We start from the raw sequence: 17,463 nt of genomic DNA on the forward strand, positions 1-17,463 counted from the left end.
ACAACAGTTACAGATTGTACATACAGTATGTGAGAATTTTAAACATACAGTTAAAGGAGAACAAGGAAAAAAAAACTCAACTATCTGAATATAATTTATAAGAAAGCACATTCACAACCAAACCTTTGTCACAGCTCACAATAACAGACGCCACAACAATAAATGTGACTTCAAATGACCTAAAGAATCATAAACAAGCTGCAGTTAGGCATTTGTTGAACAGACTCAGTAAAATCCCCCTTCCTCACAAACCCCAAATACCTTTGATATAGCCACTATAAAAAGATAGCATTAAAAATGGGGACAAAGAAACCCTATTAGATAAACTTCATACAAAAATGAAGTAGAAAACAATTCAAGATTAAACAAACTGAACCACACCAGCATAAACATATAGACACACTGAGAATACAGGAACACACTGATCATCCAGAACATTGTGACCATTGACCTACTATCAATATAAAGCCATCCAGGCGATGGCAGCATCACCTGGCAGGGAGTGACTGCTAGTCAGACACATGCACTGTGCATGTAGTACCAGTAAACGTGCTGTCCACATGTGGAATGGGGAAGGCACGATCTATCTGAGTTTGAACAAGAGCAAATTGTGATGGTCCGGAGGCTTGCTTGGCATGAGCATTTTGGAAATGGCACGACCTATCAGACATTCGAGGACTGCTGTGATGAGTGTCTTCTACACATGTCAAACCAAGATAAACCACATACAGATGCCATGTGGTTGGGCAGCAATTCTTCATTAGGGTGTCAAATGTCATAGGCTGGGCAATTGAGTAAAATGGGACAGGCAGCAAACTGTGGCGGAATGAACATCAGACTTAAATGCTGGGCAGAGTACAAGTGTGTCTGAACACACAGTGCACCAACACACCTAACGATGGGCCTCTGCAACCAATGTCCCATGCATGTGCCAATGTTAACATCACAACATTGGCAACCATGACTGAAATGGGCATGTGACCATTGGCACTGGACATTGGCACTGTGGCAGAACACTGAATGGTCTGATGAATCGCAAAGCCTTCATCATGCTGAAGGGAGGGTGTGAGTCCCTCATCTTCCAGGGGAACAGCTCCTTGGCACCTGGAACCTGTACTTGTGGCAGTCCCATTATGCTCTAGGGAACATACAAATGTGTGTGAGTTCCTAAGGGACCAAACTGCTGTGGTCATCAGTTCCAGGGAACATACACATGGGCATCCATGGGTCCAATGGAGCTCATGCAAGGCACCGTCACAGCCAAGGTTGTGGTAGTTGACCACATACACCCTTTCATGACGATCATGTTTCCCAATGGCAGTGGCACTTTTCAGCAAGATAATGCACCTTCTCACAAGGCCAGAAGTGTGATGGAGTGGTTCGAGAAACACAGTGGTGAGTTCCAATTGATGTGCTGGCCCTGCAGTTCACCAGATCTGAACCCAAAACTTCCTGGCAGATTAAAACTGTGTACCAGACCGAGACTCGAACTCAGGACCTTTGCCTTTTGTGGGCAAGTGCTCTACCGACTGAGCTACCCAAGCACGACTCACGACCCATTCTCACAGCTTTAATTCCACCAGTATCTCATCTCCTACCTTCCAAACTTCACAAAGCTCTCCTGCAGACCTAGCAGAACTAGCACTTCTGGATGAAAGGATATTGCAGACACATGCCTTAGCCACTGCCTGGGGTATGTTTCCAAAATGTAATTTTCAGTCTGCAGCGGAGCTTGTGTTGGTATGAAACTTCCTGGCAGATTAAAACTGTGTGCTGGACCGAGACTCGAACTCAAGACCTTTGCCTTTCGCAGGCAAGTGCTCTACCACCTGTGAGGATGGGTCGTGAGTCATGCTCGGATAGTTCAGCTGGTAGAGCACTTGCCCGCATAAGGCAAACATTCTGAATTTGAGTCTTGGTCTGGCACACAGTTTTAATATGCCAGGAAGTTTCATTTCAGCGCACACTCCGCTGCAGAGTGAAAATTTCATTCTGATCTTAACCTGATCAAACACACCAGGGATGTGATTGAACATGGCGTCATAGCTCATTGCCCCACTCCTTGGAATATACATGAATTAGATGACTTGTGCGTGCAGATGTGGTGCCAAGTCCCTACAGCAACCTACCAACACCTCATTGCTTTCCAGCCACAACACGTCGCCACTGTAATCCATGCCAAAGGTGGCTGATCAGCGTAAGTACTAAACAAAACTAGTTGTGAGGGCATAAATATTTAACTTCTTTTACATTTTAGAGTGATGAGCTACGACATTCAACTCACATGCAGAATAGGTTATAAATCCAATAAGCAGGTTATGATTATTTGCATAAAAATCATGAACGCAATACAGAAACACATTCCAAAACCAAAATCAAAACCAGACAGTCACCAACAATCTTGTATCTACCAGATCAGTTGCAGAGACTGATAAAGGATTTACTTTGATATGACTGGCAAAGCATTTGACATAAGGTATACAGACAACAACAGGGTGTGGAAACACAGTACAAACCACTCAAAATTTGCAGGTCTCCTTGAACGGTAATATTGCAGACCAAGCACAGTAGATAATCAATAGAAAGACACATTGTCTTGCATTTCAAGAAGATTACCATATGTACCAAAGTACTAACACACAGTAAACAATTGCTTAACGGCCAAATAAATATTGAGAATGAAACACTATACAAAATCATTGAACACACAACTCCCATACCTACCTCCTCAAACCCATTCTATCTAAATGATTAACTCCTACAGTACCTCTTCATACCATTTACGTAATTATATAAACACAAATAAAAATAATGTGTCTGAGATAAAGTAAAAACAAATCTAGCAGATAAGTTGGCAACCCTACACATGCTAAGTACAAAGAAATACCTTTAGTCAGATTACTACACATTAGTGATGCAATGTTTTATGTCAGGAATATGTAGTGGTACAAGCCAGAGTGAAACTAGACCAAAATCACCAGTGAAGTGCATTTCTAGATGTAAGCATAAATCAAACAAAAATGCAGTAAGTAAAATAGTCGCACTTCATTCGCTTTTGGAAAGGAAAAAGAGAGAGAGATTGTAAATGTGGTTGATTCCAGACCACTGGAAATGTTTTAAAATGAATAAGTGATATTTGTGTGGTAAAGTAAATGCACTTTTTAGTGCCTGTAGTCACAAAAAAACAGGTTTGTAAAACCTCTGTATGATTGTTGTCTATTTCCATTCCATTTGTTATTAATTTGACGCTTTTCAGTTTGTTACACAGCTTTGTATAATTAGTGAAAATCTGATAAAAAGACTTGCTGTGTTAAGTATACATTGAGTGACAAAAGTCACGGAATATGTCCTAATATTGTGTGTACCTGCTTTTATCCAGTGTAGTGCAGCAACCTGATATGAATTGGACTCAAAAATCATTGGAAGTCTGCAGCAGAAATATTGAGCCACACTGCGTCTATAGCCATGCCTAAATGCTAAAATGTTACTGGTGCAGGATGTTGTGCACAGAATGACTTCTGTTATGTCCGATAAATGTTCGGTGGGGTTTGTGTTAGGCCATCTTGGAGGACACATTATTTTCTCAATTGCTCAGAATGTTCTTCAAACCAATCACAAACAATTGTGGCTCGTGACAATTCCATCACTGTTTGAGAACAAGAAATCCATGATTGGCTGCAAATGGTCTCCAAGCAGCCTTGTTGACAACTTGGGTCCATGGCTTTGTGGGATCTGTGCCACACTCAAACCTAACCATCAGCTCTTACCAACTGAAATTGGGACTCATTGAACCAGGCCGTGGTTTTCCGTTCATCTAAAGTCCAACCGATACGGTCACGAGCCAAAGAGGGGTGCTGCAGATGATGATGATGATGATGATGATGATGATGATGATGCGCTGTTAGCAAAAGCACTCACGTTGTTCATCTGCTACCGTAGCCCATTAATGCTCAATTTCACTACACAGCCTAGCTTACAGTTTGATTTTTGCCATGTTATGCATCATTATCAGAAAAGTTGTTCCTTCTTAAGTTACAAGAACAAAATGATTTCATTTTTATTGTGGCAGTAGATTCTGTTGGCATAGACACTATCAACTAATTTGTCAGTCACTTATTTAATGATGAGTGGAAACTGTTTCATAATTGATTTGTTGTTATATGTTTATTTAGAGGATTTAAAAAGTGCTAATCATAATTTTCAGCATTCTCATCTCTGTCTGCTCCAATTCAGCCAATTGTGGACAGGCAAGCATATATTTTACCGGGTAATATTGAAGCACTGAAAGAGACAATAACTGAAAAAGGCATCACCAGCAAACATATTCTAGGTTAGTCATTTTATTTTATATGTGTAAACCTAATTTACTCAACAAATAAAGGAAGCTCCTGTATTGTGTATAAAATTTACTCACTGAAAGTTATTTCACTCAGTTGCTTTAGCTACTGGTGGAATTCTGGAACTGCCATGGTTGTTTGTTGATCCTCGCCGGCCTGTCACTGTTACTTCAGAAATGAGGGAAGAAGGCGTCATTCCATATATGCCCGAACTACCTATTCCACCAGATGCTATCATCAATTATAATCAAACACTCCAAAGAATAAGGGGCATCCACACTGCTCCAAGTGGCCTTGAATCAACTTGCCTTATATTAGCATATGGGCTAGGTATGCACTAATTAGCAAATTACACTTGAATAAAGTATAAATATGTTAAATAATGAAATCTTTTGATAGTAAATGTAGCTGGTATTTTTTGTTTATGAAATTATTTTATTATTTCAGATTTGTTTTACACTCGTGTTGCTCCTTCGAAAACATTTGATCTTCTGAAGGAAGATTTTGATCATTTACTTATCACTGCAGTTCTGTTAGGGCTGGCTGTAGCGTCATATGTGACAAAGAAGCTGGCATCAAGAAAGGCTCTGAAGCTGGCGTGGAAATAATAATTAAAAACACAATGAACTGGTGTTTCGGTAAACTGTTTAACCGTAATGAACTGAATTAATTGATTACCTCCATACAAATGACATACAAATATGGACTTGATGTTGTTGTGCAACTTCTGTGATTTCATTGACCAACATCTCAGTATTTCTTCATAAGATTACCTACTGTACTTCACTGTTATCAATGGTGTACATAATGTAAGATATTTATATTGAATATTTTAATTTATTCAAGTTGTTGAATTAGTGTGCATCTGCCATCACATGTTTGTGTACACAACTGTAGCTACACCTTGTTTTGTTATGTTTGTGAATATATGTTTTTTTATGTGGTATGTGTTGTCTTTATTTTTTCTGTTCATCACATTGTGCCACTTCAGAAGCTGAAAACAAAATATTTACCAAGATTCTGCATTCAGTGTGTAAAATAATGTGGTTATGATCGAGGCAGGATTGATTTCTACAATTTCTGACTCCATTATACAGACTGAAGTGTACATATCTTGTCAATTAAATTTCTTATGTAATGCATCTGCTTTTTAGTAAATATCCCCCCCCCCCCAGTCTCTCTCTCTCTCTCTCTCTCTCTCTCTCTCTCTCTCTCGCCCCCCTCCCTCTCCCCCCTCTCTCCCTCTACCCCCCTCTCTCCCTTTACCCCCCTCTCTCCCTCTACCCCCCTCTCTCCCTCAGCCCCCCCTCTCTCCCTCTACCCCCCTCTCTCCCTCTCCTCTCACGTGTGTGTGTGTGTGTGTGTGTGTGTGTGTGTGTGTGTGTGTGTGTGTGTGTGTGTGTGGGCGCGCGCACGCATTCCATTTAAGTCGAAAGTTCGATCAACATGTGGTTCACTGTAATATAATTTTAATCAAATATGTGAAGAAATTGAAAATTAGGAATTACACCTTTATTTTCTATTCACATTGTATTTGTGTTTGAATTTCAAAATGTGATTTATGCCTGGACAAGGGCAGTGAGAATGATATACATTAAATATTTGTGACATATGGAAATGAGTTGTATGAAATATTTCTACCAAAGATCAGACCTTAATGTAGAGAATTTTTAACAATTAGATGCTGGGCTATAAATGGTGGTACAACAGTGCCACATAAATTTTCTGACATTATTAAAACATTTTTTATTTCTCTTTGCATTTGCTGCCTTTAACAATTCCATTGAACACAATAGTTATCATTGTACTACAGCTACAGTGGATTTCTGGGAAGTATTAACACCCAACTGTCAACCAAAATGGCAGTACTCTGTGGTAAGGAGCAACAAGAGCGTGTGACAACAGTTGCTGTGTGGTACTTACTAAAATGTTCCACAAATCTCTCTCCCAGGGCACAATATGTATATCTGGCTGGCAAGTACTTTGGCTGATATTACTAATATAAACCAAGATACGCCATTCAGTTTTTCCATTGCCACAGTGTGATAGTAAAGTAGTTTTCCTGTGACTTCCGTTTCAATAATGATCAAGTTTACAACTGACCATTTTCCATGAATGAGCTACACTGTGTTGCTGTATCTGGCAAAGCAGCACAAGGGCTAAGGACTACTACCGTATATATATATATGACATCCTTTCGTCTTTCCTTCTCCTTCCCTCTTTCCTGATGAAGCAACCATGGGTTGCGAAAGCTTGAAATTTGTGTGAGTGTGTTTGTGTGTTTTTTATTGTGTCTATCTATCAGCACTTTCTCGTTTGGTAAGTCACAGCATTTTTGTTTTATATATATATATATATATATATATATATATATATATATATATATATATATAAAGAAAGATGATGAGACTTACCCAACAAAAGCGCTGGCAGGTCGATAGACACACAAATAAACACAAACATACACACAAAACTCTAGCTTTCGCAACCAACGGTTGCCTCGTCAGGAAAGAGGGAAGGAGAAGGAAAGACAAAAGGATATGGGTTTTAAGGGAGAGGGTAAGGAGTCATTCCAATCCCGGGAGCGGAAAGACTTACCTTAGGGGGAAAAAAGGACAGGTATACACTCGCACACACACACATATCCATCCATACATACAAGGTGTCTTGTATGTATGGATGGATATGTGTGTGTGTGCGAGTGTATACCTGTCCTTTTTTCCCCCTAAGGTAAGTCTTGTATGTATGGATGGATATGTGTGTGTGTGTGCGAGTGTATACCTGTCCTTTTTTCCCCCTAAGGTAAGTCTTTCCGCTCCCGGGATTGGAATGACTCCTTACCCTCTCCCTTAAAACCCATATCCTTTTGTCTTTCCTTCTCCTTCCCTCTTTCCTGACGAGGCAACCGTTGGTTGCGAAAGCTAGAGTTTTGTGTGTATGTTTGTGTTTATTTGTGTGTCTATCGACCTGCCAGCGCTTTTGTTGGGTAAGTCTCATCATCTTTCTTTTTAAATATATTTTTCCCACGTGGAATGTTTCCCTCTATATATATATATATATATATATATATATATATATATATAGAGAGAGAGAGAGAGAGAGAGAGAGAGAGAGAGAGAGAGAGAGAGAGAGAGGAGAGGGAAACATTCCACGTGGCAAAAATATATCTAAAAATAAAGATGATGTAACTTACCAAACGAAAGCGTTGGTATGTTAATAGAGACACTAACAAACACACACACAAAATTCAAGCTTTCGCAACCCACGGTTGCTTCATCAGGAAAGGGGGAAGGAGAGGGAAAGACGAAAACCCACATCCTTCTGTCTTTCCATCTCTTTCCCTCTTTCCTGATGAAGCAACCGTGGGTTCCAAAAGCTTGAATTTTGTGTGTGTGTTTGTGTTTGTTATTCTCTCTATCAACATACCAACGCTTTCGTGATATATTTTGAGACTTGAGTTTAGGCTTTAAATGCTGGAGAACCAGTGGGCCAGTCACAAAATGAGTTACATTAATGTTTTCCTTTTCGTTCTGTGTTGAGCTATATGGAGAAATTTGGTTTTAAAATTAAACATATATTTTTTAAGAGAGGTACTGACATCAGTCGCCACTGATCATTGAAATAATTCAGTGGAGAAAGTTGAAAATTTGTGCTGAACCAGGACTCAAACCTGAATTACGTTGCACAAGTGGTCACATTTAACTGCTTCAGCTATCTCAGTGTGTGTTCCATACAACAAAAATTCTCAGATTATCGCACACTAAAAAGTAGTGTACCAGTCCATTTGCCTCATTTGTCCACAGCATTTCATATAGTTCCACAAGAAGTTCAGACCCTATTGTGCAGCCACACTGAGGACACCGTAGCAGCCAAGCTTACATATACGCTATATATGTGGTCTCCATTCTGTCAGACATGTACAACAGAACAGACACTACACATATATAGTGTGTATATTTTTTATTTTAAATGGTAATAAAGATTGTTCGATTGTGGGTGCCTTCACAAGGAACTATTCACTTCAAATCTATATCACTAGAAATGTATTTTCTAATGTTAATGAAATTTTAATAGTCAGAGGCACATATGTTGGTAGTAGAAATCAAAATTTTTTAACTGACCCCAAAAAAAAGAAAAAAAATTAGAAAATCTTGATTTTTTTTTTTTTTCTTAAGTAATTTGTTCTCAGCCCTGGATAAATGTATAACAGAAAGTGTGGGTTTGTTTTAAAGGTCTCTCTTGTGATTGTAAGAAGCTACAACCACTTTGACCTTACAAAGTAGTATTGAAGAGTGATTGTGTGCATGTTGGACCATGTGTTTATTAGTAGGCACAGTAGTGGAATCAGGTGCTATAATCAGATATAAGATGACTGATGAGCTCAGATATTAAGTCCCATAGTGCTTAGAGCAATTTGAACCATCAGTGTAAGAGTTTTAACATTGGGGGAATCAAGCATTATTTTTCTTTCAGACTCTGTTTTTTTGTACAAAAATCCATTTTCATGAGGGCTTTGGACGTCCAATGGCAGCTTTCAGAATAGTTTATTTCCATTTAGAAATACCATACTGTACAATTTTTCATCAGAAAAATCGAATGTTCCAATGAATTCGAACTCCTTTCATTTGTGTTTATTATGATTGGCTCCCTATGAGGGTCATTTTCAGATAGTTTACTTTTCTCCCATTAGTTGTCTTCAACTTTCCTTGCATGTTTAATACACTTTTATCAGAGTTATGGAGTTACAGCAGGTCTCAGCATAAAGCGTTAAATGCTTTCATACTTCTACCATTTCCAAATGGACTTATTCGTTTTTTGTACTTTTCTCTTTACGTAAGCCCATATGAGCTCAGTTGGATTTAGCTCGCAGTGAGCCACTTGCAACCAAACAAGTTTTATGACTGATCGAAGTTGTTTAGTTGCTTGTTCCAGTTTCTTTTCTGACATTTGATAGTAAGGCCTGGCTAAGAGTGTCAGCCTTGGCAGCTAAAATCAACAACTCCAGGTGGCAGTGAAATATTCTTTAATGTTATCCAAGATATTGGCAGTTACATGCTTGGGTTCGTAGTTGAAGGATTGGCCATTGTATGATATGGTGCTTGATCTGTAACAGTGGCCGACCTGAGGACTTTCTTGAGTCATTTTTCCTAATGAGATGAATTCATTTCATTGTGGTAATCTCTGGTTCCTTTCTTCCCAATAAAATAAAGTTTTGTCCCGTCTAGAAATTCTTCATTCATGAGGTGTAAAATTATGAAGTGTTTCCCAGCTCCAGGAGGCATCTTGAACCCTCCATGCCACCCATAAATTTGCTGAATGTATCCTCGTATTGATTATAGTTGTCAAAACTATTTTCTAAAGAATCAACCACATTTTCTTGCAACCCTTACTTCATTGTTCTGCACCAGGTCATGTCTATAAAGATGATCTTGTAGCTCTCTCATTATTCTAAGGGAGGTGCCAGGATGCAGAAGCTGTCACAGACCCCATTAGCACCAGTTTTCTGTTAAATTTTGTGAAACAGAATCCCAGGCTTTTAATTACTTTCAGAAGACTAGAGATTGAAATATTGGGAAAATATGCCATATTATCTATTAGTTTCAGGTGGAGGTTTCTAATTGTGGGGAATACCTTATTCATGTAAAAATTGTGAGTAGTTCTTCATATTGTGCACAAAGTAAAATTATTGAGTTGGATTTACAGGTGACCTGGACAAACATAGTTTTTTCTTGACCAAAGTGACATATTTTCATCATTGTTCTTTGAAGCAGCTCCTACTCTGTTCACTGACAACAACATTGTTCCAAGATGATGTGCTACTTTCTGATAAGCAGGGAAACTGTTGTCCTGTACTTTCTCCCCTCACTTCAAAATAAAGAAATAGCAGTTAACCTGCTAACAACAGTGGTCTCAGAGGAAGCGTGATATGATGTAGCTCCCACAATGGGTATAATCAGATAGTAACAAAGCTCATAAAGTGTCACACACACACACAAAATGACTTTTAAATATTACTCTTTATAAAATCTGTATCACACTGTACAGTCACAGTGGTTGTAGCTTCTTACAACCACAAAAGAGACATACGTGAAAAAAGAGACAGCATTGGTCGTATATTTTTTGCTATCGCAAAATCGATTTTCTGTCACTGAGTGACCATCTTCAGTGCTATATTGTATAACTTAAATTAGGATGCACTGTTGTCACTAAGCTTACGGCAATCACATAGTCTATGTGGTTGCCATAAGCTTAGTGACAACAGTGCATCCTAATTTAAGTTATACAATATAGCACTGAAGATGGTCACTCAGTGACAGAAAATCGATTTTGCGATAGTAAAAAATATACAACCAATGCTGTCTCTTTTTTCAAGTATACCTGTTATCTGGTCGTAGTGCACAAGACAACATGGAGTCGCCAATCAACACAAAAGGGACATTCAAAACAAACCCATGCTATTGTTATATGTTTATCCTGGGCTGAGAAAAAGTTACTTAAGACAAATTGTAAGGACCATTTTTGGGTGATTGAACAATTCTGTAACTTGGTATTTCCACTACCAAAATACTGAGTGGTTATAATTAAATGGACGTCTCAAGTTCTACGCTGAAACTTCATAGGTACATTCATAAATCAGTGCACTTGTAAAGCATGGTGAAAAAATAATAGTCCCACTTTTTGCCATTGGGTGAAAAGATGGTGCAGTAAGCAGTCAGAATGTGGTCAGGGGAGAAATGATGAAACACACAATAACAGTGGTTCTGACACATTTGTTAGGACAGGGTCACAAGTTGCCATGTGTGTTCAGTATGATCTCCTGATTCAGCAACATGTTGCATCTGTAACGCATCATGGTTGACAGTTGATTGCATAATATCCAGTGTAATCAGAGCGATATGTCATACACTTTCCTTCAGATGAGAAAGTGTCTGTATACATCTCTGATAGATGATCTTTCAGATAACTGCACTGCCAGAAGTAATATGGATGTATGTCAGGTGATCTGCAAGGTTACAAATCTTGAAATTGCCTGGGGATTATGGGCATTACCGAAGATGTCTCGAAGAAAATCTTTCACCTGACAATGACTTGGTGTCACACCATCTTGAGTGAAAATAGTGGTGTGATCACACTTGCATTCTTGCAAAGCTAGAATCGTGGTGCACAGGGAGGTGTTTATAACCTGCTGATGTCACTCTGTACGTCTAACCAGTGAGGTGTCATCTCCTCGAAGAAAATGGCCATGAATGTAGGAGCTTGTGAAACCACACCACACAATTACATAATCTGAGTGCAGTGGATGTTCCTGCACGATGTGACAGTTCAGTGCCGTGTGGCACTGTACAGAGTAAAATTTTCCTTGTCTGTCCAAAGACTATTCCCCTGCCACAAGTCATTCATATCCATGCATGCCAAAAAACGAGTGACAAAGTCATGGTTTTGTAGCTTATCTTGGGACTTCGTGGGTGCACATTCTGAATCTTGTAGGCATATCAGTGTAAAAAGTTTTTAACTGTTGACCAAGGGAGAAACAATTTCCATAACACAGCTCAAGCACTGACTGTAGAATCTGAGGCATGTTCTGCGCAGTCAGCTATAGGTACAGCAGCTTCAACTACTGCCATGGGAATAGGCTGCCTCCCTGTCGTATTGCACCACCTAATTCACATGTTTTTTCAAATTTCTTGATGATATTCTTTACCCCATTTATCAATGTGGAACCTCTTCACAGCCTTTTCAGTCTAGCAGTGTTCCCACAATGCAGTGCTACTCTTGCTGCCATTCTGATAAAACATCTTTGTCAGTAATGCAACTGTGTGTTGTAAAAAAAGCTTCACCCTTCTTAACCCTTTACACTAATAATCTTTTAACAAAAGAAATCAGCTTGCATCACCAAGAGACGAACAGCACAACTGACATCCAAATGGGAAACATTTCACATTCTGACTGTTTACAGCACCACGTTTTCACCTGTAGGCAGAAACTGGAACACTTTTTCAGCATATTCCATGAGCGCACTGATTAATGGATGTATGTACGACGTTTCAGAGTTCTGCGATGTATCAGCCTACACTGCAGCACTCAGAACATGGTCAGTTTAATTATAACCACCTGGTTTGTGCTTGTGACTCATTAAAATTTCATTATCATCAGGTAAATACATTTCGAGCTACTGCTTATCCTAGTGATGTCAGAACACTGTCAGCATATCTTTTCAAAAGCAGAACAAACATGCACCAGTAAAAGAAACTGATTCACTTCAAGTAAAAATAGATCAAATTTTATTTATAACTCAAAATAGTGATTTATTTTTGCTCCTTGGATACATATATTGTTATACTAATTGTACATGACTGATGTAGGTACTTCAGTTAATTACAGTTATCTTGTTATTGTGGTCTCCAGTTTGAAGACTAGTTTGATGCAGCTCTGTATGCCACTATATCCTGTGCGAGCCTGTTCACCTATGAATAACTACCACAACCTATATCTTATGAATCTGCTTGCAGTATTCGTCCCTTGGTCACCCTATATGAATTTTACCCCCCACCCTTCCATCCAACACTAAATCAATGATCCCACAATGTCTCAGTATGTGTCCTATCAAGCAATCATTTCTTTTGGTCAAGTTCTGCCACAAATGTTTTGTCTCATAAGTTACTTGATCTCCCCATCTAATCTTCAACATTCTTTTGTAACACCACATTTCAAAAGCTTCTATTTGCTTGTTACCTAAACTGTTTATTGTTAACATTTCACTTCCATACATGGCTATACTCTAAATACCTTCAGAAAAGACTTTCTTACACTTACTTCTATATTCGATGTTAACAGTTTTCTCTGCCGGACAGTGTGGCCGAGCGGTTCTAGGCACTTCAGTCTGGAACCACGCGACCGCTACGGTCACAGGTTCGAATCCTGCCTCGGGCATGGATGTGTGTAATGTCCTTAGGTTAGTTAGGTTTAAGTAGTTCTAAGTTCTAGAGGACTGATGACCTCAGATGTTAAGTCCCATAGTGCTCAGAGCCATTTCTAAACAAATTTCTCTTCTTCACAAATGCTTTTCTAGCCATTGCCAGCCTACATTTTGTGTCCTGTCTGCTTTGGCCATCATCAATTATTTTGCTGCCCAAATGGCAAAACTTATATACTAATTTTAGTGGTTTGTTTCTTAATCTAATTCCCTTAGCATCACCTGATTTAATTTTACCACATTCCATTACCCTTGTTTTGCTTTTTTTGTTGTTCATCTTGTGTCCTCAACACTAATCTCCTCCTCCTCCTCCTCCTTTCAAGAGACTGTCCCACTTCATTCAACTGCTCTCCCAAGTTCTTTGCTGTCTCTGATAGAATTGCAATGTCATCAGTAAACCTGAAAGTTTTTATTTCTTCTCTCTGCAATTTAATTCCTACTCCAAATTTTTCTTTGGTTTTTCTTATTGCTTGTTCAATGTACAGATTGAACATTGGGGATAGACTACAACCCTGTCTCACTCCCTTCTCACCCACTGCTTCCCTTTCATACCCCTCAGCACTTATACCTGCTGCACAGTTTCTGCACAAGTTGTAAACGGCCTTTTTTCCCCTGTATTTTTACCCCTGCTATCTTCAGAATTTGAAAGAGAGTATTTTAGTCAGTATTGTCGAAAGCTTTGTCTAAGTCTACAAATGCTATGAACCTAGGTTTGCCTTTCCTTAACCCATCTTCTAAGAGAAGTCGTAGGGTCAGTATTGCCTTGTGTGTTCCCACATTTCTCCAGAATCCAAACAGATCTTCCCTGAGATTGGCCTCAACCAGTTTTTTCCATTCATCTGTGAAGAAGTTGTGTTAATATTTTGCAACAGTGACTTATTGAACCGATAGTTTGGTAATTTTCACACCTGGCAGCAATTGCTTGCTTTGAAATTGGAATTATTGCATTGTTTTTGAAGTCTGAAGGTATTTCGTCTGTCTCACATCATGCACACCAGATGGAAGAGTTTTGTCATAGCTGGCTCTCCCAAGGCTATCAGTAGTTCTGACGGAATATTATCTGCCGCCTTGGCCTTGTTTAAACATTCAGTGCTCTGTCAAATTATTCTCACAGTATTGTATCTCCCATCTCATCTTCATCTACGTCCACTTCCCTTTCTATAATATTGCATTCAAGTTAATCTCCCTCGTATAGACCCTCTATACACTCCCACCTTTCTACTTTCCCTTCTCTGCTTAGATCTGGTTTTCCATCTGAGCTCTTGATATTCATATAGATGGTTTTCTTTTCCCCAAAGGCCTCTTTAATTTTCTTGTAGGTGTTATCTGTGTCTCCCCAAGTGAAATATGCTTCTAAATCCATACATTTGTCCTCTAACCATTCCTTCTTAGCCCTTTTGAACTTTCTGTCAGTTTGCTTTTTTAAATGTTTGTATTCCCTTTCACCTGCTTCATTTGCTGCATTTTTATATTTTCTCCTTTCATCAATTAAATTCAATATCTCTTGTGTTATAATTCTGATATTGTACTTTGTGTCCAGTAAAAGTATCAAAACATTATTTTTAAAATTTTTCCGCTTGATATAAAATATTTAGGATTTTGTTGTAATATTTTTAATTTTTGCTGCTGGTGAAATGAACTTTTAAGTCCCAAAACTAGTAGGGACATAACATAAACTTAATACTCGTCTTACTTTGTTCTTTCAAAATAGGTGCCACATCAAATAGAAATCCAGCTGTAGTGACCTGAGTTAAAGAGGGAAGATGCCTTACTTTTATGAGTCAATGGGCCGGCCGGAGTGGCCAAGCGGTTCTAGGCGCTACAGTCTGGAACCACGCGACCGCTACAGTCGCAGGTTTGAATCCTGCCTCGGGCATGGATGTGTGTGATGTCCTTAGGTTAGTTAGGTTTAAGTGGTTCTAAGTTCTAGGGGACTGATGACCTTAGATGTTAAGTCCCATAGTGCTCAGAGCCATTTGAACCAGCCATTTGAGTCAATGGTGACTCATGAAAAAGAACAACTGTTTCATTCTAGTGAGTGAGCAGTTGTGAAAGAATGGTTTTGTCCATCTCTGCTCTGAGCTACTGTCTAGGTGCTGTATTCTCTGGTTTATTTTCATTTTTTTTCACCCACTGCTGATTACCAAAAATAACTTTTGGCATCAATTTTGACTTATTCATTTCTCAGTTCTTCATTGAGACACTGCTTAAAGCTGACAACGTTCCTGTAACTCCTCTGTATTCAATCTATGTATTTATTCTGGCAGAACACTGTGAAGCTGCTTTCACAGAACATTTTCCACCCATGTGATCCAGTACATCCACTCCATATTTCATAGGAATAGTGCCATAAGCTTCAAGACAACATATTCTGGTTGATGATCATCATTTTCCAAGTACAGAAATCTGTTTGAACAGATATTTTGCTTCTACTTTCACTGTTAATCAATATTTGATACTACATTTACCTGAATTACTAGTTGTTATTTTGTAAATCTGTGTCTGACCTTACTGGGAAGAGCTGTTAATCAGTTGTGATGATTTGTCCCTGACAGTAAGTGTAAAGCAGGAAAAACTTTTAAAACTAAAGCAAACATATGTGTTTTGATTATTACTGACCCATGTTCCCTGATAACAAGGTGTAAATATTTCATAAGTATCTAAATCTGTCTAAGCACTATGACTTAAATATACCAATGTAGAGGGCTAAATAGTGCTTACATAAGAGCTGGTAAAAGACATGTCATTTCACTGATGGATCTCCATTTAGTATTTTTGTTTGGCCAGTTATAGTGCCAGTGTAGGTGGTAGTAGTAGGGTATATAGAGCACGTCTGGCAAATGGGACAGCCACAGGGTTGGAGCCATAGGGTACAGAAATGGGTGCAAAAGGAATGTAGAGTCTGATCAGGACATTATGGTGATGGTGGGGGAAGGGGGGGGGCATGAAAAGCTATTCTACATGTGGCATGCAGAATGGACCTCATTTCAGGGCATGATTTTAGGAAGTCATAGCCTTGGCAAAGTGGCTGATTGATACATTCAAGACCGGGATAATACTGAGTGACGAGAGATGTACTCCTAACCTGTTTTTTTGCAGAGGGATCAGCAGTACTAGGATTGGATGTTATGGCCTGGAAAATCTGCTTTTGAACTAGGCTAGAGGGATAATTAAGTCCAGTGGAACCTGAGAATGGTGGTGTATTGCTGTTAAGAATCTGCATCTGAACAGATGTATTTGTCTCAAATGCCAGGGCCATACCGGAGGGATCATTTGACATGAAAAGAATAGCAACTGTGAAAATGTAAGTACTGTTGTTTGTTAGTAGGTCTAATATGAATGGAAGTATGTAGCTGATCCTCGTTGAGGATGAGGTAGAAATCAAGGAAAGTCCGTGTTATAAGGAACAAACCATGTGAAATTTAATTAGGTGAATGTATTGAGAGATTCCAGAAAGGTTAACAGGTCAGCCTCACCAAGAGTCCATATGGCAAAGATGTCATCAACACATCTAACTCAATACAGGGCTGAAGGTTTATGGGTCCCAGGAAATCTCCCTCCAAGTGAACCATGAAAATGTTGGCGTCAGAAGGAGCCATCCTGGTTCCAATGGCTGTGCCCCTGGTCTGTTCATATTTTTGCCCCTCAGGAGTCTTTGTAGGCTGATTAACTAAGGCAGATATACATTCTGTGGGTGCTTTGAAGCCAGCAACTAAGGGATGCCCAGTGTGTTTGGGTTTGTGGATCTTAGGAAGAAGATGAAAGGTAGGAATGCATGGTTTGGTTGGGGTAAGAAGTTATAGGTGCTAGACTTTGTGAGGATCCTGAGGTTTTAAGGAAAAACTATAGGTCAGTTTGTATTAAAGGGATGAGACCTTAATACTCCTGTCAGTCAAGTAGTCTGCTAGGAGGGTAATTATGGAGTCATCATTTTTTAGGGAACAAAGAGCCTGGAGTTGTGCAGAAGACAGGTTAGAGGTATGTTGTAAGGACCTAAGAAAGGGTTGTGAACAATGCTTAATTTTAGGAATTCGTGGAAGGTTTGTAAGGGGTGATTTTGAGGTTGTGGTGGTGGATCAAGATGGGATCATGGTCGGAACTGTTCAAGGCGAGACTCAGTGTCCGGTTTGCAGGTGGGAAGTTTTGCTATTG

General features: G+C 39.2%; 1 protein-coding gene across 2 annotated transcripts in view; it reads left to right on the plus strand.

Annotated features, from left to right (window-relative positions):
- Positions 1-5,477, plus strand: part of LOC126187521 (ER membrane protein complex subunit 1) — a 118,537-nt gene extending 113,060 nt beyond the window's left edge. For both annotated transcript variants that reach the window (XM_049928661.1, XM_049928670.1), the window contains 3 exons: positions 4,205-4,330; positions 4,434-4,667; positions 4,785-5,477. In XM_049928661.1, the coding sequence (XP_049784618.1) occupies positions 4,205-4,330; positions 4,434-4,667; positions 4,785-4,945 (521 nt within the window). In that variant the 3' untranslated portion in view covers positions 4,946-5,477. The remainder of the gene's footprint in view (positions 1-4,204; positions 4,331-4,433; positions 4,668-4,784) is intronic.
- Positions 5,478-17,463: the final 11,986 nt, after the last annotated feature.

This window comes from Schistocerca cancellata, chromosome 1 (assembly GCF_023864275.1).
Source record: "Schistocerca cancellata isolate TAMUIC-IGC-003103 chromosome 1, iqSchCanc2.1, whole genome shotgun sequence".
Classification (NCBI taxonomy): domain Eukaryota; kingdom Metazoa; phylum Arthropoda; class Insecta; order Orthoptera; family Acrididae; genus Schistocerca; species Schistocerca cancellata.